A 22,120-nucleotide genomic window follows, 5' to 3' on the forward strand; every position below is an offset into this window, starting at 1 on the left:
ATACCCTACATGTTAATGTAAACTACTTTAAGGGTGCACATGTGATGACAAACTGCAATAGGGGTGCACTACAGTGCTCAGAAGGGAAGGAGCATCAATGTTTTTGGAGGGTGGACCTTGCTGGAACAGATTTAAGGTGCTGTACACCATTTGCTGAATATGGGGGCAGTAAAGGCTTCTGAAGAGTGGATCCATTTTGAAAACTAGACCCCTCAAAGAATGCAGTAACAAAATATTTGGGGGCCAATACTAATTTGGATCGAAAAAATCCCTTGATTTTGCACTGCTGTCTACTTAGCGGTATAACTTTTTAAAAATTCTGTTGATTGAGCAGTTTTAGGGCTTATTTTTTGCGTGTACTTTTTATTGCTATCATTCAGGGGTAAATGTGACTTTTTGATGACTTTTGGTGTTTTTTGCTTTGGTTGGATGCTCAAAAATCATAATGTTTGCTGTGTGTTTTTTTTAAGGTGTTCATACAGGTTCAGTAATGATTTTATTTTATTGAACAAGTTGTTACGGTGATTTTCATTGGACCCCGGGGTCGCTGTGGAGATGTTCAGCACCCACGTATCCGATGCAGGGCCGCCCATTGCTGGATGGAGAGGTGGGAAACCCCTTTATGTGATCGAGTGATGTTTCACAGCGATCCTAGCTGTTTGTGCAGAGGCTAGGCTGTCACATACAGCCGACCTCCTGCACGGATCGTAAGGGTTCTGCTTCTGAGCCCGTGTGATCTTCATGATTTTGGGGAACGTCATGGTGCGCTAAATACATGCTCACCATGATTTTCCCCCAATGTCATGGTGTGGGAAGGGGTTAATAGGTGTTTACCTAATTTCCTACCTTACACACATTAAAAAAAAAACTTGAGGTAAAGTGGCCAACCCATTAGAGGTTTGCTTAAAGGGGTTGTGAGACTCTTTTGAAAATCGTGCAGCGGCACAGAAGCTCAGCAGAGTGCGGTGCGGGACACAGGGAATGATGGAGGAAGTGAGTACACCTGCACGATTTTCAAAAGAGTAGGACAACCCCTTTAAAACCTGCATTGATCTCAGAACTGGGAATCTAATAGAATACAAAATTCCAGACACCCACTTGCGTTACCGCATACCTGTTTGTGTGCCTGATGAGCTTCCAGAAATCACTGTGGGTAGACTTTTCGGCAATGCAGATCCTGTTTTACTGTCTCTGCCTAAAACAACAAGTTACAAGTTATCGACAACTGTTACAGGGGCACAAGATATTCAACCTATTTTGGGTTCCTACAAACAGCTTCACTCCTGTGCATGGGTACTGCCCCCCACTACAGTCTGATCCCATATACTAGCCACATTGGTAACAAGAAATTATAGTTGATGCTACTTTTATTGGACAGTGATTTTAGTGATTTAGTACAGATGGCAGATGATGTTTTAAAGGGACACAACTGTAGTTTACAGGTTGCAGAGTCACCTTATCTACATCTATATGCAACTTTTCTGCAGTAAGAAGAGAGCAATGTGGGCTATGAAAAGAAATGGCCAAACCTGCAGAACCTACAAGTTTGCTTATACTAACTGAACATATCTTTGAAAACTTCTATCCCTTGCCTGAAACATTCCACAGTCCATTTGTAAAGTTGACTCCTCATCTATGCAAATGACCCCATGTGAGTCCGACCATCGTCTTTCCTCTGAGCTGTGTCCAGCTTGATTCATGTCCATCCAGTTCAGCCGCCCCTCCAGCTCATTCCTCTCAACTAAGAGAATTCCCGAGGGAGGGATGAGCTGATATCTTTTCAGCCAGTCACATACATCCAGCATGGAGTTGGAGCAAACACTTACGCTTCCTTTCATAACTCTTCTCATTGCTGGAACGGGCTTCACTCTGTTGCTTCTCTTTTTCAATTTGTTCCTGAAAATACATGAAATAGTAACAAAACAAAGTCCAAAATTAAGAAATAAGATTTATTGACAGGAAAGAAGATGTCTCCACTGTCATTTTGTCCTTGTTAGCAAAGTCTCAGGCCTGTGTTGAAGCTGGAACTCACAGCATTTTAAAAAATCTAGAGCTGTCTAACAAGTGTTTTTTTAATGCTATGAGAATAATTTTTAAACATCACACTGTGTAAACAAACACAGGAAGATTGGATGTAACACATATTTATCCTCCATAGACACACACAGTACAGGCTTGAATGCAATCTCTACAAGAGGGAACATTGCAGCCTTTACAAACTAAGCTAAATTTCGCATTAAAAATGTTTAAAACACTGCCCACCACACAAGCAGTATCTCAAATGATTGTTACGCTTTAAAGAGAAATTGCCACCATGAAAACACTGTAATCTGTATTAGAGAGGCTGAGCAGATTGTATATTGTCCTATCTGCAGGCTGCACGCTATGGGGCATGAGTAGTCAAGCAAAATGTATACAGTGTCATCATAGGAGGACCAGAGCAGAATAAATCTAAGGGGAAATGTAGCTTATATCATTGTTTTTGTATAATTGAGACTTTTGGTAGGTCTTTTTTGTTCATGTATGTTCATGTCTTTTTTCTTGTTTTAGGGCTTATTCAGACGCCCTTCTGGGGATGTATATGCGGTGGCAAATTTGTGGCCCTGTATACGTCCCCATAGACAGCAATGGCGGCACGGCGGCGGTGTGTTGCTGTACATTTGTCGCTCTATCTTTCCCCTTGTCTGTGGTCGTGCGCCGCTATTTTCTATGCGAGCGGTCACCTCCTCTCCAGTGAACGGCGGTATGCCTGCCCATTGGGCATACGCGGTGTGAATGTACCCTTACATGTTTAGTTTTTCCATTCCTGATAGGTGCGGCTTTTGGCTTTTAGGCTTTTTTTTTTAGACCTTTTGTTGCAAATGTCTCAAATCCACTGTCACACGTGGCGTGTGCAATATATTTTTGCATGTGCATGTTGCCATGCATTTGGCTGGCTTGAAAGCATTTTTCTTTTGCTGGAAGTGTAAGCAGCTGTGTTTATATTTTCACAGCCACTTACACTTCCAGAAATAAGGAAAATGCTTTCAAAGCAGTCAAACACATTGTTACATGTAAAATGCATGGGCTTCTGCAATGTAACCACCACGTGTAACTGCAAATTGATATTTATGAAACCTGAAAATTAGAACTTACAGAAACATGTGTAATTGGGCCACAAAACAAATGATCTCAAGCAAGCTGAATTTAGAAGTAACCAATACATTTCAATAAACTGTGAAAGCAAATATGTATACCGTATATATACTTGAGTATATGCCGACCCGAATATAAGCCGAGGCCCCTAATTTTGCCACAAAAAACCAGGGAAAACCTAATGACTCGAGGCTAAGCCTAGGGTGGGAAATGCATTGGTCACAGCCAATTTATAGCTAGTCAGTCCCCTTCCCCCTAGTATATAGCCATCCAGCCCCTGCCCAAAGCATATAGCTTATAAGCATATGTGCTACAAAACTCGGCTTATACGTGAGTATATATGGTTAATTAAAAAAACTTTAAATTCCCAGCAGCTTTTTATGCAAAATTTGATGCCATATCCTGCCATACGCAGTACAATGCCCTTGCATGGCAAGCAGTGCACACAATTCTTCCTCTGCATCTGCCATGGACCAGGTGTGTTGCAAAAATAGAGAAAAAATGGTACATAAGGCAAATATTGCACAGGTCATCTGGAAAAAAAGATACATAAGGCATACTGCAGACCATAGTGTAGACCAAGGTGTACTTGCAAAAGTCCCAAAAATTTAAGAAAAAAACCCCAGCAGAAATAAAGATACAGGTTCCCCTAAGTGTCCTAACTGCAGGAGAAGCTGAGAATATTGTACATAGTGTCCTACCTGCAGGAAACAGCTTATAGAGCAGGTGAAGCAGAGAATATTGAACGGCACACGCTGCACATGTATGACATGCATCACGTTTCTACAAGTTCTTTTTTTTTCTTTGCCGTGGAGATGATCTGGCTACGGTCGTGGTCCGAGTATGCACACTCTATAACTGTACGCTGTACTCTGTAGTTTTCTCTTTTATGCGGGGTCCTGCGAGACCACTGTTTATGTGCTGTATCTCCAAATGCCCTTTGTACAGCCATGTACGCTGACATACTGGTGTGTGCCCCCTCTGGCAGTAGCTGCTCTTCTTGAAGCTTCATATGCCCTTGTTTTTAAGAAAAAAATGCTTTAAAAATAATGCAAATGAGCCTAAGGGGCTCCAGGCTCCATTAACACCTATTAAGCCCAGGGCACCTCAGGCTCCTTTGCATAATTTTGAAAGCTTTTTTTTTTAAAGAAGATCAGATCAGAAGTAGCTAAAAGAAGATCAGATCCTGCCAGAGGGGGGACATACCAGTATGTCAGTGTACTTGGTTTACAATCCTTCATCCTAGAGGTAGATGTCCTTTTATACAATCAATTGTTGATTTAAAAATAAACTAGCATTGTAGTTATACACCTCACTCTCCAAAATATTGCTTTCACATCCCCAATATCTCACCATCTCCAGCAGCAGATGCTCTTCTCTTTCTTTCTCTTGGTCCAGTAAATCCTTTTCAAAGAAACGTTTCTGGTACTATATAAAAGTAAGTGATAAAAGTGTTATCAGTACTGGAGAACGGTCTTATACACTGCAGGCTGGGCACCAACCCTACAGCCGGCAGCCTGTGAGAGGGATGAAACCTGATGTGTCTGAGCTGAGGATTAATGTGACTGTTGGGCCTGTTGCTTTTATTAGGGTGCCCATTTTACAGTCTGGGTGTCTAAGTGGTATAATACAACTGTTATATATTCTGTGGTGTCCATTATGCAGAGTAATGTAGGCCTTTTTGTGGGTGGCCAGTAGGGCGAGCAGCCCCCCTTTTATTATGTGACACGCACATGTAAGATGTATTATGTACACTGTACCTTTATGGGCGTTGGTTGCAGGGCTAGGCTGGCTGGGTCACATGGTGTGCACACTAACACAACCCCACACAGAGTCCTGACGTGGACCTGCAACAGCATAAATACAAGTGCACACGTATGCCATGTGACAATAGAGAGAGATAAGTAGGGGCAAATGGCGCGAGGACAAGTAGTATAGGACACACGACCTGACTGCCGTGAGAAGGTGATGCTTAGTTGTACACCGCAAATGAGATGTGCTAAAGCTGCTGAACTGTGTAATAGGGTAAAAGCTTGTAGTGACCATAACACACAAGGAGAAACTACATAGTAACTACTGGTCACAGAGATTAAGGGAGAGCCGCCCCGGCGAAGGGAGAATCTGAGAGGATCAGTAAAAGTAAGCGACTGACCCACCTAAAGGTGTACAGAGACCAGCCAGCCTGTAGCCGAAAGAGTGAGTGCGGCCCTGTGAGTGAGACTGTGTATTCATGGCCTAAGTCTAAAAAAGCGCTAAGCTTAGATGTTGCACCTCCTGCAACATTATTATTAGCTAACAGATACAATGAAAGTCTGTGCTGTAAAATCCAACTGATACATTATAAAGTACTGAGAGCACCCATTATGTGGATTGTACCAGTTGGGTTTCTTTGTTGCTAAAAACAACTATCTGTATGATTGAAGGGAATTGTCAGCAGTGTTGATCATACAAAACTGCTGACAGAGTTATTGCAGTGAAGTACAACGATTATAACCATGTGATCATGTTATCTGTGTAACCAAACCTATGATTGTGTTGTTAGTAGCAGCAGGGCTGTGAGTGCTTTGGTGCACTGGTGTGTGAGATCTCCTCCCCTCTGCTAGGAGTCAATATTGTAGCAGGCTTCTGTTTGAATACTACAGCAGTTACTGAGGGGGAGGGGTTCTGCTGTACTCTTTGAAGACATCATACACACCAGTGCACTGTAGTACTTCACGTCCAGCTACACTGCTGGAATATAAAATGTAATATTATTTTTGGTCCTTTTGCTGCAACTCAACACACAAACTTATGGCTGTACAGCTCACTTTTCCGCTATCTAAGGCTGCATTTACACTGACGTATGCCCACATGGCTACAGTGTGGGCCATTGCTTTCAATAGGGGACATATGTAAGGCCCCAACCTTGTGGCCGTACATACACCCCCCATACGGTCGTGTGAATGCGGCCTTACATTGTCTTCAGCTTTGTATGGTCAAAATTGCTGTTTGCTTTCCTTTAAACTCTGAAATGGTTGTAGTAACTAAAATGTCATAAGAAGGAGTCGGTAAGTCAATGCCATGGGCTCCACTGACCATAGGTCGCCCTCTACTCCAATAGTTTGGCAGGCAAGCAAACAGCCCTGAGTGTATGTACTGCAGTTTTAAAATCAGTCCAATCTGACAATCAGGTACCAATTATTGTTGTATGGAGGATACAAAGTAGGAAGTGCTTCACAAGTACTTACTGCATCCATAGATATCTCCATCCGATCCAGTTCCAGTACAGTCTGAAAAAAAAACACCAATGTAATATGCAGATATAACCTATGGTCTCATACGTGAAGTTTTCCATTTTGATTGCTGCTACATGTCCTGCACATCTATAAATATTTACTGTAAACTATGAATGTGTCTTTCTACTGACAGCAAGCAGAGGTCTTGAATGTGGATTATGACAAAGTTGTAAAATATGCTGTTGTGCTGCAATGCGAGCCCCAATTGTTACTCACCCGCTTAACCACGGCCAGCACATCTTTGTCTTTTTCCTGACATAGCAATTTTCTGACGCACAATTCCAGTTGTTGCAGCAAATGTTTATCTGCCGGCAGCTTTAGTGTGGACTTCAGCTTTGGCAACATGTTACAAACCTTCATTCTGTGGAAGATAACTCAAATGTTTATATATTCAATGGATTCCAGCATGTCACCTGTGAGAAACATTTACTGACCCTGTGTAACTAACACTCATCCTAATGTGCTGAAACAACTAACTACAAGCTGAATGGAAATCTAACAACTAAATCCAGCATGATAAACCAGGGACACTTACTCATAGATCCAGGCACTGTGACTGTGGTAATCTTCTTATATTTGTTATCCATGGCCTCCTTCATTCTAAAATCAACTTTTAAAATTACGCTAATGAGCCTAAAGGGCTATGGGTGTGTTACAGAAGCCGTCTGTGCTCGTTTCACAGGCTGTAATACTGCAACAGCAAATCTTAGTCTCCTCCTTCAATACCTGTAATTTCAGCATGCACATAGGGAGAGGGAGGGAGGACGTGCTCCCTCATAATGTAACAGCCTGTAAATGTGCAGCATGGCGTTGCCCTTTCTGGTTCATTATCATAATTATAAAAGTTGATTTTAGAAGGAAGGAGGCCATTAATAACAGATGTGAGAGGATTACAGTGCCTGAATCTATGAATAAAATGTCCTTGGTTTATTATGCTTAAATTTTGATGTTAGGTTTTTTTTTTTAGTGGTTGTCCAGCAGTTGAAAAATATGGCTTGTTTGTCCCCAAAACAGCCCGACACCTGATCATGGTTTGTGCTGGTTTTGCAGCTTAGTCGCACAGAAATAAATAGGCAGAGTAATACAGTACAAGCAAAGTAATACAAGCTGAGTGATCCTTACTTGCTCAGTAGTTGCACAGTTGCACCAACATAGTTTTTTCTATCCCCAGTGTTAGGCTTCCTGATATAGCTTTGTAGCCAAGAAAAGTGAGGATCCATTGTATCCCAAGTATGCAGCATTTACCCTTCCCCATCCTTAAATTAAATTATTTTAATCCTTTAAGGGCTAGACCATTTTAGTTTTTTTTGCATTTCCATTTAACGAGCCATAACTTTTTATTTTTCCCTGTAGGGAGCTTTTGAGGGTTTGTTCAGTGCCGGGAAGCCGGATATGCGTGGAGAAGACTTGCAAAGAGAAGAGGGCGGCGGCGTTGAGTGCCGGAGGTGAGTACTAAGTTTATAATTTTATCATGAAAAGGGGCTCTACTAGACATTTTATTTTAAAGGTAGGCTCTGCAGGACATTTTATTTTAGTGGAGGTCTCTGCAGGACATTTTATTTTAAAGGGGTGCTCTGCTGTACATTTAATCATAAAAGGGTGCTCTGCTGGAGATTTAATCATAAAGGGGTGCTCTGCTGGACATTTAATCATAAAGGGGTGCTCTGCTGCACATTTAATTATAAAGGGAGCTCTGCTGGACATTTTATTGATGAGGGGGCACTGCAGCTGGACAGTTTATTGATGAGGGGGTGCTGCTACTGGACATTTTATTAAAGAGTAGTTGTTGCATTTGCCACCATAAGTTTTCCCAGTTCTACAGTATATAATTTTTTTTTAAATCTAGGGAGTTTGATCACTCCTTCAATAGGGACAGCAAAACTCTGCATTAACCCCTTCACTGCCCTGTACCAGCATGAATCTCTAGATCAATATATTAAATGGGTTATCCCACTAAAGAACATTCTCACATCTCAATCCCCTAGTGATGTTAACACAATAAAGATCATTTTAACCCATTACTTTACAATTTTACTCAGTTTTATTGCTGTTTTAGCTCCTATCACTCCCTAGGCTGCTCAGTGCAAAATCCCAGGGTGTCAGCAGGGGGCCTCTCTAAGCAGACACATTATTATCCATCTAGTTCTGTGGGGTGACAATGTGGTTACATTATCAGGGTACAGGTGTATATACACTGGCTTCTGACATCTCCTTGTAGTTTGTAGCCTGAAGCTCCTCTCTGCTCATGATGTATTGGCAGGAAGTGATCAGTGTATGTGAATCGGTGTTAACTCCATGCAGTGGGCGTGGCTCCAGGGTCAGAGAAGAGAGAGACACAGAAACTCCACAGCACAGCAGTCACACAGAAATCACATGGAATGTGTTATTTTGTTATCCTGAGTAGATATAAGAAACTTCTCTTTGTGGGAATACACCTTTAAAATACCCCTTTTACCTCTAATACTCCTCTAATGCAGACATTAATTCCTCATGACTCCTCATATTTGTTATTACCGATTAAAATGAATATGAGGGCAGATACCATAGAATTTCCTTTGATCGAAAAGAGAGGTTATCCTCTTCCCTGTGACAAGTATCTCTTCATAAGCCTAAACCCAGCCTTACCGGACATTAGCTACTGGGTCACCCGTCAGCTCCAGGACAGAGAGGTAAAAGTATTTACAGAAGAAAGACTTAGAGAAGAACTCCATGATGTATTCACATGTGTCCAGGAATCGCTGTCTGTTCCAGTAGCTTTTTCCTTGGCCTAGCTCTGAAATACAGGACAAAAGATGTAATATACAGTACACAAGACATAGCATGGACCTGAACATAACTTGGTACTTACGTTCCACCAGCTTCTGGATTATTTCATGCCTTTGTTCTTGCTTGCGGTTATAGCGCAAAAATATGCACAGGGTCCGACTTGCTGCCTTCTGGACCGGTAAAACATTCTAAAAGATAAAGGAAAGAAGGTCATCAGACAATTCCCAGGCTGCTCATCTAGGGACAAGGTTAGCACATTAGGACCTCTATTTTAACCTGCCAAGGGGCATCTGCCGTGTTGAAATGTATATAGGCATTGGGGCATATACTAAAGCTCATGGTCACCTTGGGCACTTTGCAATTGCTTCTTTTAGTGGTGAAATTGAACATTTTAAGCAGAGAATGAGTAGCAGTTATGGTCTCACATTAGTTAGGATGATAGTGAACATTCGGTGCAGAAAGCGATAATAGATCTGGTCGCTGGATATGATGTGTGGTAAACAGGAGAACTTCTGTAGGAGCTTCTCGTGACTTCTCCATTTCAGTGAGTTGGCGACTCTCTGCTCGGCTGAGGTCAGAGCTGGGACTAGATCAGGTACAATCATAAGCTGCAAAGTAAACAATGAATCAATGCAGGCAGCATAGACCTCACCACAAGAGGGCACTACAGGCAAAACAAAGGAGAAACCAATCAACAGAGAGCGCAATGCCAACCTTGTTGTCCAGCCCTGAGTTGTCCCCTCCGCTTGTCATGAGCTCCAGTGTTTCCGTGAGGTGATCTAACAAAGCGTCCACCACCTGTAATCGGAAAGAAGGAAATTATAATATATATTTACGAGGGTAAAAGTCAATATTACCAATTATTATTTCATAAACATATTTTTATGACCATGATGACTACTATATGCGTGCCTAATGCGTGCATCTTGTGTCACACATCCTGTTCTGAGTCTGGCCTTTTGTAGTCAGTGTTTAGTCATAGGGACATGTTTTAAATTTTAATCTTTGTCCACATTGATATTCATATCCAATGTTATGCTTTCCTATTTATTTAGGATTTTGAGCAATATAAATCTAGCAATCATGAAAAAAATACTTTATGTGAAAACCTATAGACCAGAGCTTAGGCAAGGAAGGGTTGTGACAGCGACATTGGAGCCATGCATTTTAGGTTACAGTATTATAAAGAGCAATAGTCACCTCTAGAGAGTCATCTTGTAGTAAGGCGACCAGTTCCTTATGAATTAAATACACGTTAGATCCCAAGAGCTTACAGACCTGCAAAATTGAACACAGCATTGTCTTTTAAAAGATATGTGGTCCAGAAATGCTGACCATCTCACATGTTTATCTTACTTCATTTCAATAAGTTGAGGATCACCAGTGGAAACAGGCAGTCCCTGGGTTACATACAAGATAGGTTCTGTAGGTTTGTTCTTAAATTGAGTTTGTCTGTAAGTCGGAACTATATATTTTATTATTGTAACCCCAGTCAAAATTTTTCTGGTCTCTGTGACAATTGGATTTTAAAAATGTTGGGTTGTCATAAGAATCAGGATAAACAATAAAGCTTCATTACAGACGCCTGTGATAACTGTTACAGCTGATTATTGTAGCTTAAGGCTAAAGTACAGTAAACTACCAACATCCAGAGGTCCGTTTGTAACTAGGAGTCGTCAGTAAGTCGGGTGTTCTTAAGTAGGGGACCACCTATATTCACTGAAGTCATTATTAGAATTATAAAGGGCCACATGAAGCTTATTCAACAGCTGGTGATAGATAATGATATATACATGATCCATACTCACTTCACAGAAGCCAAGAGCTATGGTGTATCTGACGGGCACATCAGGGTCATGACACAGGCAGAAGAATGTGGCATAAAGATCTATGTGAAAGTTTTTTGCCCCCACAAACACAACCATGGCCTGAAAAAAGAAAATAACAGAAAAACTTTATTTTACAACGTGTGACTGGTAGAGAGATGGACAGACACAGACAGATAGATGATAAATGATATATAAAGTAAGACAGATCTAGATAAAGTGCGGCTGTTTTCCATGGATAGAAGATGATGAATCCATGCTCACCGGGAAGTTATAGGCGCAGTTTTTCCTCACAGTGGAGTACTTTTTCTCCAACTCCATGTTCTCTATCTGGTTGTCATTGTGACCATTCTCTTGGTGTAAACCTATTCGGCAAAGCTTCTTGTAGAATTCCAGGAACCACATGTGCTGCTCCTGAGTGAAGAGGCCTAGAAGAGAACAGATGCTAGACCCCCTGACAAACACGGGCTCCAGGGTGACCCGCTAGGTGTAATAAAATAATCTTTGTTTCTATCAGAACTTTTAGAAAGCTGGTTGGCAATGCTGTATATGACAGCAGACTACTACTGCCCCTACTGTGAGTAATTGTCAGTTATACAATCATCACTCGATAGCAGTGATAATGGTAAAGCGCTATGGTCTGCTGCACAATGAAGCTGTATATAGAGGAGACTGCAGCAAAACACTAATTATGAAAGGTAATGTCAGGTAGAGCTGCACAGATTTGGGGGTGACTCATACAGAAACATAACATAACAAGCTGAGGGTGACTGAGTGCCAAGCCAGTGACTAATAAATCATCGAAAAATGAAATCCTATGAGTAGGTGATCCGGCAACCTTGGGTATGCTAGGAGATGTTTCCAAACGCTAGAGAGCTGTCAGAACACTGCTGTATGTGCTTCTCCTAAGTGATGGCCCTTGAACATTGAGCAGGAATTGTGGACACCAATTTCTGGCTACTATGTCTGGGGTGGGCTTCAAGCTGCAGGGGTGTAAAGAGCACTGCTTGAGTACTCTATTAAAATGCGCTAGTAGTGTGACTTCTACCGATCAGAGGATTATGGCTCCTGCTACGGATGCGTCACAAATGTCTTTCAAGTACCCATTCATTTACATTTCCAGGTAAATAACTTACCTTGTAACCCATGGCAGAGCTTTCCCAAGTGTAAGGACAGAGATGTAAGGACGGATTCATCTGCTTTAAAGGATTTCTCACAAAATGACTTGACCAAAGGGAGGACGATTTGACTCCTGTCATCTGATGTGATAAAATGGCAGATTGCACCTTAGTTCCATTGTCATTTTATTATTATTATTATTATTATTATACTGTATCATTAAAATATCATATCACTATAATACATTATACTGTGTTAGGATGAATCATTGTATTGTATTACTACCCCACATCATTTTAATACATTCTTATATTATTACATTATGTAATCCCATGACTATAAGTTATTATTGAACTATATGTGTATAGATAGTGGGCAGTTTTAGGAGGTGGATACCGCAAAAACCGGGGTTACTATTCTTTAGATCAGTAGCACCCAACATCCCGCTGCAGCCAAAGTTTATATTTCCAGGGAACAGGTTGGGTAACCCCCTTACCATGGTCCCTGGGGAAAAAACTGTCTCTCCTCGCAAATTCCCCATATCTAAAACCAACCAATATAATGTGCCATTTCTGCAACCCCTCCTTACACTGCTCCTTTTTCTGTTGTAGAAGGGAGCTACAGGAAGGGGGACATTATATTAACCCTTTTTCAATAGCCCCACACACACACACCTATAATGACTTTGGCCTGAGGAAAAAATATATATACATACTGTATATAAGCCTAGGGTGGGAAATGTAGACACTACTTTTTAATAAAATAGAGAAAATAATTTCACTATGACCGGAGCTCCAAATATTCTTCTTCTCCCTCGTTATTCCATCTTAAAACATCGATGAACAGCAGCAATCTTCAGTTTCTCCTGCTGAAAGTATGTCACCATTCAGACTAGCACCATCGCACTCTCATCATCCTCCTTTAATTATATTTGTAGGGTATAAGACCGGTCCACACAGTCTTTGAAAATTTGGAGCTCCGGTCATAGTGAAATTTTTTTCTCTATTTCTGTGGACTTTTTCAAAGACTGTGTGGACTGGTCTTATACCGTGAGTAGCTCCTTAAGGGGCAAACTGTGCACCACAAATAACTGTGTTTCTGTGCTCTTTAATAAAATGTCCAGAAGCCTCCCATCATTAAAAATTGTCCAGAAGCCTCTCCTCATCAATAAATGTCCATTAGCAGCCTCCCCTCATTAATACTTGTCCATCTGCAGTCTCCCCTCACTATTAAAATGTCCATCAGCAGCCTCCCTTCACTAATAAAATGTCCATCAGCCTCCAGTCCCCACAAATAAAAAGTCCAGCAGTCTCCATCCCCCACAAATAAAAAGTCCAGCAGCAGCCGCCCACTGACTAATAAAATATCTAGCAGCAACCTCCCCTCATTGATGACCACAGCAGAGCCTCCCCAATTGTGAAATGTCCATAGTAGATACCTCAACCCCCCCCCCCCCCACCACCACCACCCTGAGTAAGGGGGTTGTCTACTTTCAGCAAATAATTAATACGATTTGTGTAAGGAAAAGCTGTACAATTTTCAGGACACTTTCTATAACAAGTGATCACGGTTTTCTAGATCTCTGCTTGCCGTCCTACTATAGAACGCTTCTGCTATGTGTGCTTCCAGTGGATAGAAATCTGTCCCTGGTCATGCGATGGACACGCAAGTACACAAGCCACTAGTATAAATCGTATTTCTTTATAAGGGCCCCATGGCTGCAGGCCATTTCTTTATTAGGGGCCCATGGAGGCAGGGTATTTCATTATAATGGGGCTATGGCTGCTGGGCATTTCATTATTGAGGGGACCATGGCTGCTGGGCATTTCATTATTGAGGGGGCTCTGCTGGACATTTGATTAATGAGGTGAGTTTTCTGCTGCACATTTTATTAGTGAAGTGAGGCTTCTGCTGGACATTTATTAATGACTGAAGGCTGATGATAGACATTGTATTAATAAGTTGAGACTGCTTGACATTTTATTTAAGAGTAGCGGCTGCAATTCCCATACTCAAGTCAATAATTTCTCCTAGTTTTTGTGTTAAATTGGGTGCCTCGATGTCACGGGTGGTCCCACGACCCATATTGCGGGTTCTTTCGTGCCCCTCTGCCCCCGCCAGCTTGTCCCCTGCGCAACTTACCTGTACCAGCTCCTGTCTCCTCTTCATCCGCCGTGCATGCGCTTTCCCGACTCCTAGGGCGCACGCTGGCTTCTTTAGATTTAAAGTCCTGCCGCTGAACCTAAGCTTCGACTGTCCATGCCCGACAAATATGATGGGGACCCCAAGCTATGCAGGGGCTTTATTACCCAGTGCTCCCTGCACATCAAACTCATGCCGTCTCAATTTGTCACGGAGCGATCCAAGGTGACATTTATCATCAGCCTCCTCTCCGGGAAGTCCCTGGCCTGGGCTACCCCTCTTTGGCTACTCAAACAGGATTCCTGGCGGAATTGCGGTCTGTGTTCAAGGAACCTGCACGGGCCTCCTCTGCTGAGACGGCAGTGCTGAATCTGCACCAGGGGAACTCGTCTGTGGGAGAATATGCTGTCCAGTTCCGTAGCCTGGCCTCGGAACTCTCCTGGAACGATGTGGCCCTGTCCTCAGCTTTCAAAAAGGGAATCTCTTCTCACGTTAAAGACGCTGTGGCTGCTTGTGACCTGCCATCTACCCTGAGTGGTTTCATCACCCTAACCACCCGGATTGATGTGCGCTTTATGGAGCGTGCCGAAGAGTTACGCTTCGAGCAACCCCAAGTCCGTCCACAACGTCAACCTCGCCTAGCCCCTGCTTTCCAAAGGCCGCTCCAGCCTCTGGTCATACCATCTTCAGAGAAGCCTGTGGAGGTGGACATGGCAAGTCTCCTCCCAGAAGTGTTTCAGAAGACGTCAGGGAAACCTCTGCCTTTATTGTGCCAGTACTGAGCACTTCATTGGGTCTTGTCCTGTCCGTCCCCAAGGTCCGGGAAACGCCAGCAGCAGCACCTAGAGAGATGTCTTCCTTGGGAGAAGCGTCCCAAGGTGTAAGCAAAGCTTCTCCACGCCGGACTATTCCTGTGCTTCTCAGCATTGGTATCTCTGCCCAGATCCAGGTCTATGCTTTCTTGGACTACGGTTCTACAGGGAACTTCACGAATCCCCATGGTTCGCTTCGAGAGGCTTTTGGTCATCTCCTCTGTCAGTGGCTAAATCCTTTCTTACCCAGTCCAGTACCACACCAAGCCTCTGTCCTTGCAGGTAGGTATGCTGCACTAAGAGAGACTGTCTTTTTATGTAATACCACGGGCTACACCCCCCATCCTGTTGGGTCTACCATGGTTGCAGTTCCATGCACTCGTTCTTAACTGGAAGACGGGGGAGATCCTTTAGTGAGGTCCTGATTACCAGTCTCTCTGTGTGGAGATTCCTCATCCAGTGCTAGTCTTGGTTTCTTCTGTGGCTCCCAAGCCCCAGGAAGGTCTTCCAGCTTGCTATCAGGACTGTGACATCTTCTCGAAGAAGCAGGCTGAGACTTTGCCGTCTCACTGCCCTTACGATCTGCTGCCGGGTACGTCCTCTCCTCGGGGACATGTGTACCCACTCTCAGTACCAGAAACCGCAGTAATGTCAGACTCCATCAAAGTGAACCTGCAGAGGGGGTTTAATACATAAGTCCTCTTCTCCAAAAAGAACGGGTCACTCCGTCCATGCATAGACAAGGTCACAGTTAAGAACCGATATCCATTGCCGTTCATCACGGAGCTATTTGACCGTCTTCATGGAGCCAAGATCTTCTCCAAATTGTATAATCGAGGAGCCTACATCCTCATTCGTATCCGCCAGTTCTCTTGCCACGTACGGCAAGGCTGAAAAGAACATCAAGGCTGACGCCCTCTCTCGTGCCTCGGATGTCATTGGGGAAGAACCAGTTCCTCGGCATGTCATCCCTCCTGAGCGACTGGTACTGGCTGCGCCTGTGGATATTTGACAACTACCTCCTGGCAAGACCTACGTACGACCTGCTCTCCAGAGGAAAATTCTGACTTGGGGACACACCTGTGGGGTGCAGCGCTCTGTCGCCCTCATTTCCCGATTCTACTGGTAGCCAGATCTGGCCAAGGATGTTCGGGACTCTGTGGGTTCCTGTGCTTCCTGTGCCCGGAATAAGCCATCATGTCTCAAGCTTGATGGTCTTCTTTTGCCATTGCCGATACCCAATTGTCCGTGGACTCATGTGGCCATGGACTTCATCACGGACCTGCCGTTTTTCAAAGATGTCCCCCATTTTGTTCCTTTGCCAGGTCTGCCATCTGCTCCACGTCTTGCCAGACAGATATCTTCCGACTCTATGGACTTCCCCAGCACATCATCTCTGACCGAGGGGTTCAGTTCGTCTCTAAATTCTGGCGTTCTCTATGCAACCAACTACAAGTGAAATTGGACTTTTCTTCCGCCTATCATCCCCAGTCTAATGGACAGGTGGAAATAGTTAATCAGTCCCTGGGCTGCTATCTACGCCAATTTGTTTCTGCCAGTCAGTACGATTGGTCCACTCTGTTGCCATGGGCAGAGTTTTCTTACAACTCTTTGGAATCTGTATTCACAGGCTCCGCTCCATTTTTTAATCAATTATAAACTGCATCCACGCCCTCCTCTTCCTCTGCCAGTGTCATCGGATGTTCCTGCTGTTGAGGATTTGGTGCTTGGACCTGAAGACCATCTGGGAGCAAACTAGCCTTTCCTTATTACAGGCTTCTGCTTGAACCAAGCTCCAGGCCGATAAAAAAAACCCAGGCCTCCTCCTGCCTTCGCCCCTGGTAACAAAGTCTGGTTGTTCTCCAGGTATGTCCGGCTAAAGATCTGTCACGGGTGGTCCCCCGTGCTGCCCTGCCCCCGCCAGCACGCCGCCAGCGCGTCTCAACTCCACGGTCCGCGCGCGTCCCCGATTGCTAGGGCGTGCACGTCTCCTTCTCCAGATTTAAAGGGCCAGCGCGCCATTAATTGGCGCTGGCCATATTGCCCAATTCTATATAAGCCTGCCTCTTCCAGCAAGCCCTGCCGGATCTTTGTGCCTCACAGCCTGAGAGAAAGCTTTACTGCAATTAGCTTGCGTTCCTGTGTCCCTCCGTGTTCCTGTGTTACCTGAGGTCCTCCATGTTCCCGTGTACCAGTGATCCTTCGTGCTGCTGTCCTGTGTGCTGTGTTCCCGTACCCCTCTGCTTGGACCTCCTGTTGCTGACCACGGATTGAACTCTGACGTTGCATCTCTGCCGCCTGCCCTGACCCTGGACTTTGACCACGAGATTGACTGCCGTTCTTGTACCTCAACCTTGGCCGCCACTGCGGACAAGTCACGCCTGAGGAACGACCTGGTGGTACCACGCCGCAGCCTGTCTAACCCGCTTTGCGGCGGGCTCTGGTGAAAACCGGGTACCACTTAAGACTCCGGTCCCAGGTAATGGCTTGAGTCCTCGTCTGCAGTGGTCCAGTGGATCCACAACCCGCAAGCCTGACAAGATCCCTGGCTACAAGCTTGGTCCTCGTTTCCTGGGTGCCTTCGATCCGGTGTCCTACAAGCTACGCCCTCCTCCCACTATGAATATCCTGAACTCCTTCCTTGTCCCTCCGCTCAAGCCTGTCATCCTGAACCACTTCTCCTGGCAGGTACCCCATCCTGCTCCTGTGGCTGACTCCTCCGACATCTATGAGGTAGGGAAGATCCTTGATATGAAGACGGTGAGGGGTAAGCAGTTCTTCTTGGTTGACTGGAAGGGGTTGGCCGGAGGAGAGATCTTGGGAACCCGAGGGAGGACAATATCCTGGACCATGATCTCCAGCAGAGATTCCTCCAGCCCAAGAAGAGGGGGAGGCCGAAGGGGGGGTACTGTCACAGGTGGAACCGCGACACATATCTCGGGTTGCGGGCTGACCCGTGCCCCTCTGCTCTCGCCAGTGTATCGCCTGCGCACCTTACCTGTCCCGGCTCCTGTCTCCTCCTTATCCGCCGTGCGTTCCAGACTCCTAGGGCCCGTGTGCGCCAGCGCACTGTTAATTGGCGCTGGGCATTTTTGGAAAATTCTTCCTATACATCCTGCTGGATCTTTGGGCCTGTGCCATAGAAAAAGCTCCCTTGCATTATCCCTGAGTATTGCGTTTCTGGTTGTTCCTGAGTTCCTGCTCCTGAGTTCCTGTGTTCCTGCTCCCGTGTGTTCCTGCGTTCCTGTTCCCATGCTCCTGTGTGTTCAAGTCCATTCCTGTGTTCCCGTTTCCCTTCTGCCTGGACCTCCTGTTGCTGACCCTGGAGTGGACTTGACCTTGCATCTCTGCCGCCTGCCCTGACCCTGTGCCTGAACCTGACCACAAGACTGTCTTCTGCAAAGGTAACTCGACCTTGGCTGCTCCCGCAGGCTAGTCGCACCTGTGGAATGACCTGGTGGGACCCCGCAGCTGCAAGACCATCCCGGGCTCTGGTGAAGACCAGGTGCCACTTAGATTCTGGTCCCAGGAGTCGGCTAGTGACACCTCCCATGGTGGTCCAGAGGATCCACTGATAACGAATCCTGACACTCGACTTATACTCTGATTGGCTTATACTCGAGTATTTACTCAGGCTCGGTCAAATAAGTGGAGGCTGCCCTTCCATAAAATCTGACTCCTGGTGAACGCATGACTGACAGATGCACAATGCAATGTCGCCAAGACTGCTGATATAATACAAAGACTATAATATATTAAAGGCCACATTCACATCTCTTTACAAGTTCCTTATCCTACATTCCTATCCAGAGTAATGTGTAGAATTATACATGCTATCTCTGCTTTCACATTTTTGTTACAAACTTTATATCCTGTTTGTGATGAATTGTGGAAGATGTAGTGTTCGGCTACACAGTCACAACTTGTTTCTGCACCCTCTTCATCTGGTGTCTGCAACTGGCTGCACAACTACATCTATTGATTGATAATAATAAATATGTATTTATATATCGTCATCATATTCCGCTGGGGTTTATTAATTTATGCTTCCTTATTGTGAACTTGCATTGTGAAAGAGAACAGACTGTAGTTCGTTCCACTTGGACATAACTTAACCCTAAGCAATATAGCCACAGGTCAATCTGCCAGGAAACTCTTAAACATACTTTACTTTTCCAAGTACGGTTAAGTATTATATTGTTGATCTTAAATATCCTTGCTCTTAAGGGTGTGATCATATGATGCGTTTTTGGTTAGTTTTTAAATTCATTGCGTTTTTGTATGTTTACAATGCTTTTGGCTGGTTTGAATCAGTTTTTCTTAATTTCTGGATGCGTAAGCAGCTGTGAAAATATTAACACGGCTGATGAAAAAAAAACAGATTCAAACCAGCCAAACACATGGTAAACATACAAAAACGCATCTGTTTCGCAAGGTGTTTAAAAATGCACCGTGTCACCGCACTATCATACTCCAGTCACATTGCATGGCTGAACTTCCATCCCTTCCTATTTTTTTTTTACTTTCAGTGCAACTGTAGATAGGTTGGTTTTCAGGAAGATCCAGTTGGAAATAAAGGATAGGCTAAAGTCCTATAGCTAGTCACAAAGTTTCTAGAGCTGACAGTGATACAATTCCTTCATTTAAGGTGACATACCGTGATCAAACATAGATAGTAAATTTACTAAGGTCTCAAAGGCTGCAAGACGCACGCTGCTCCCCTCATCTCTGGCCAGTTCAATCAGCTCCGGGAGAATGGCGGCTTTTGTTAATTCTGTCCTAAAACAAAGAACAACTTCTCATAAATTTCCATAGGTCTCAGAAAAGTTATTGTATTATGTACAAGTCAGCCCTAAACATTGCAGTAACACAAATCCACATGCATAGATACCCCAAATGCCAAGTGCGCATCTCTGTGCCCTCAACAGTGTTTTTTTATGCCAATCTTCTGCAAGCGTTTCTTTGACCTGTTTTGTTTCACCTGATCTGATGTCATTTTAAGCAAAAATCCACATCAGTCCGCATCTTGGAGCAGATTTCGTGTATATTTGATGCCGCTTTTCACTTTTCCATAGACTTTAATGTAAAAAAAAAATGCATGCAAAATTCCATGGGACGCTCAAGAAAAATAAGAACAAATAATAAAAGCTAGAAGCTTTGGCCCCACCATACATCCCCATACTACTTTACCACAAACTACTGTGCCTTGTTATTAGACCTACTTGTAGGGGCCAGGTAGGACTATGGGTGCTTGGTCCACATAGTAGTGGAGCACATAAATCTCTGGCACATTAATGTATAACAGCTCTACGGGGTTGTAAAACCTTAAATGTATCTGCATAAATCCCTGATTTCATGCACAGATACTTTGCAGTGACACATAGTAAGTACCTCAAAGAAAAACAATCATGGATGCTCTACTATCAGACTGAGGCGTCCTGCCTCTGGACCCAAACGTTATCATAACAATTAAAAAAAGACTGCCCCAGCCGCAAACTCGGACAGAAATATCACCAGTGTTTTGCCCAGTCTGCTCATGCACGAGGCCATTAAATTCATAGAAGTTAGGGTGAAGACAAACGTGGCGTTTTTAGGCCATTTTTGGGTGTTTTTAGTAGAGCGTTTTCAGACTGAAAAAAAAAAAACGCATGCGTTAAAAAACGCACGCTTTTTTTGACCAGTTTGAATTAAGATAATTGGTCAAACCTGTCAAAAACGCATGCGGTTTCAGAAAACAAATGCGTTTTTTAACGCATGTGGTTTTTTTACTATCTGAAAACGCACTAAAAACGGCCCAAAAACGGCCTAAAAACGCCACGTGTGTCTTCACCCTTAGTGTAGATGTGTCCTAGAGCTAGAAACGACGGCTAGCAGTAGCCCAAAATTCATGTTAGTGTGTGTGAGGCTTTAGTATGTTGGAGGTAGCACGGTTTCTGGGGAAGAATAGCTGTGTACATAGAGGACCCTGTAGGCAGCAGGTGCAGTCATCTCATCTGAGCGCTGCTGACTCATCACTTGCACACAGCAGAAGGCTGCATTACACACTAATGGACGCCTTGTGATCTCAAGTCTTCTTTCTTTGTTTCTTTTCTTTGGGTTATTACTGGGCCAAGACTCCTATCTGCAAAGACAAGCTCACAGCCCACTCTGAGGGGGCTGCAGGAATGTGAAGACACCCACACTGAGTAGTGAGCTCCTCACCGGACCCCCACAATGGATCAAACAAATGTATGGAAGTTCACACCTTACTATCAGATAACAGTGAGGGTGTCGTCACACAAATGCGCTTTGACTATGTTTTGAAACAAAATAAAACCGCGCGGGGGGGAAGGGTGGGGGGCCGCCACGGCCGATCACATATGCGTTTCTATGTGATCAGCAACAAAACTCCGATGTTTTGTATTGTTTAAATGCAAGACACCAGGTGGTGGTTACCGATCCCAGGCGTTCCGATATGTGATCGGTCGTGGCCCACCGCACTTCTATTGCGTTTCCACAAATGATTGATATTGTTGGTAAAATGAGAAGTTATACAATTTTCCAATATACTTTCTGTATCACCGTTTCCTAGATCTCACTGTTTTCTATATATCATCCTATATATCTGTCCCTGGTCATGTGGTGCACGGCTTGTTTTATGGCAGAGACTAATCAGAGCTGTGTGTTATAATGAGATGTGCACCTGTGTGACATCACATGATTGTTGTCCGCTGGAAGTAAACAATGAAGCTTCCTATAGGATGACAGCAAGCAGAGATCTAAAAAAAACATCAGGAACTGGAATTTGTATAATTTTTTTATTACACCAACAATATCTGGGGTCTGTTATTTTTACTTCTAAACTATCCTCATCTTTTCCCCTGCTCAGTCCATGAATACATTTTGGGCAGGGGGGACCTACAGAAAATCTACCATGTTTTCACAACAGCAAGCTGATTGACTGGGATTGGTCACCTGACCTGCTGATGTAGCGAATGTTCATAGATGTCCTCTGCTTATAGGAAAGTCATTATGATGATCCCATTTATATAGCTTGCATTCCTGC

At 44.0% G+C, this 22,120-nt stretch overlaps 1 protein-coding gene across 4 annotated transcripts in view; it reads right to left on the minus strand.

Moving 5' to 3' along the window:
• The window catches only part of PPP4R4 (protein phosphatase 4 regulatory subunit 4), an 82,934-nt gene that overhangs the window by 4,506 nt on the left and 56,308 nt on the right, over positions 1-22,120 (minus strand). For 3 of the 4 annotated variants that reach the window (XM_072116282.1, XM_072116280.1, XM_072116279.1), the window contains exons 8-22: positions 19,733-19,854; positions 12,139-12,261; positions 11,267-11,430; positions 10,985-11,104; positions 10,377-10,454; positions 9,891-9,974; positions 9,602-9,784; positions 9,259-9,364; positions 9,036-9,183; positions 6,627-6,771; positions 6,363-6,404; positions 4,896-4,982; positions 4,489-4,563; positions 1,827-1,896; positions 1,115-1,195 (exon numbers count right to left, since the gene is read on the minus strand). In XM_072116282.1, the coding sequence (XP_071972383.1) occupies positions 1,115-1,195; positions 1,827-1,896; positions 4,489-4,563; positions 4,896-4,982; positions 6,363-6,404; positions 6,627-6,771; positions 9,036-9,183; positions 9,259-9,364; positions 9,602-9,784; positions 9,891-9,974; positions 10,377-10,454; positions 10,985-11,104; positions 11,267-11,430; positions 12,139-12,261; positions 19,733-19,854 (1,628 nt within the window). The remainder of the gene's footprint in view (positions 1-1,114; positions 1,196-1,826; positions 1,897-4,488; positions 4,564-4,895; positions 4,983-6,362; positions 6,405-6,626; positions 6,772-9,035; positions 9,184-9,258; positions 9,365-9,601; positions 9,785-9,890; positions 9,975-10,376; positions 10,455-10,984; positions 11,105-11,266; positions 11,431-12,138; positions 12,262-19,732; positions 19,855-22,120) is intronic. The other variant, XM_072116281.1, reaches the window with a different exon arrangement.

This window comes from Engystomops pustulosus, chromosome 7 (genome assembly GCF_040894005.1).
Source record: "Engystomops pustulosus chromosome 7, aEngPut4.maternal, whole genome shotgun sequence".
NCBI lineage: Eukaryota > Metazoa > Chordata > Amphibia > Anura > Leptodactylidae > Engystomops > Engystomops pustulosus.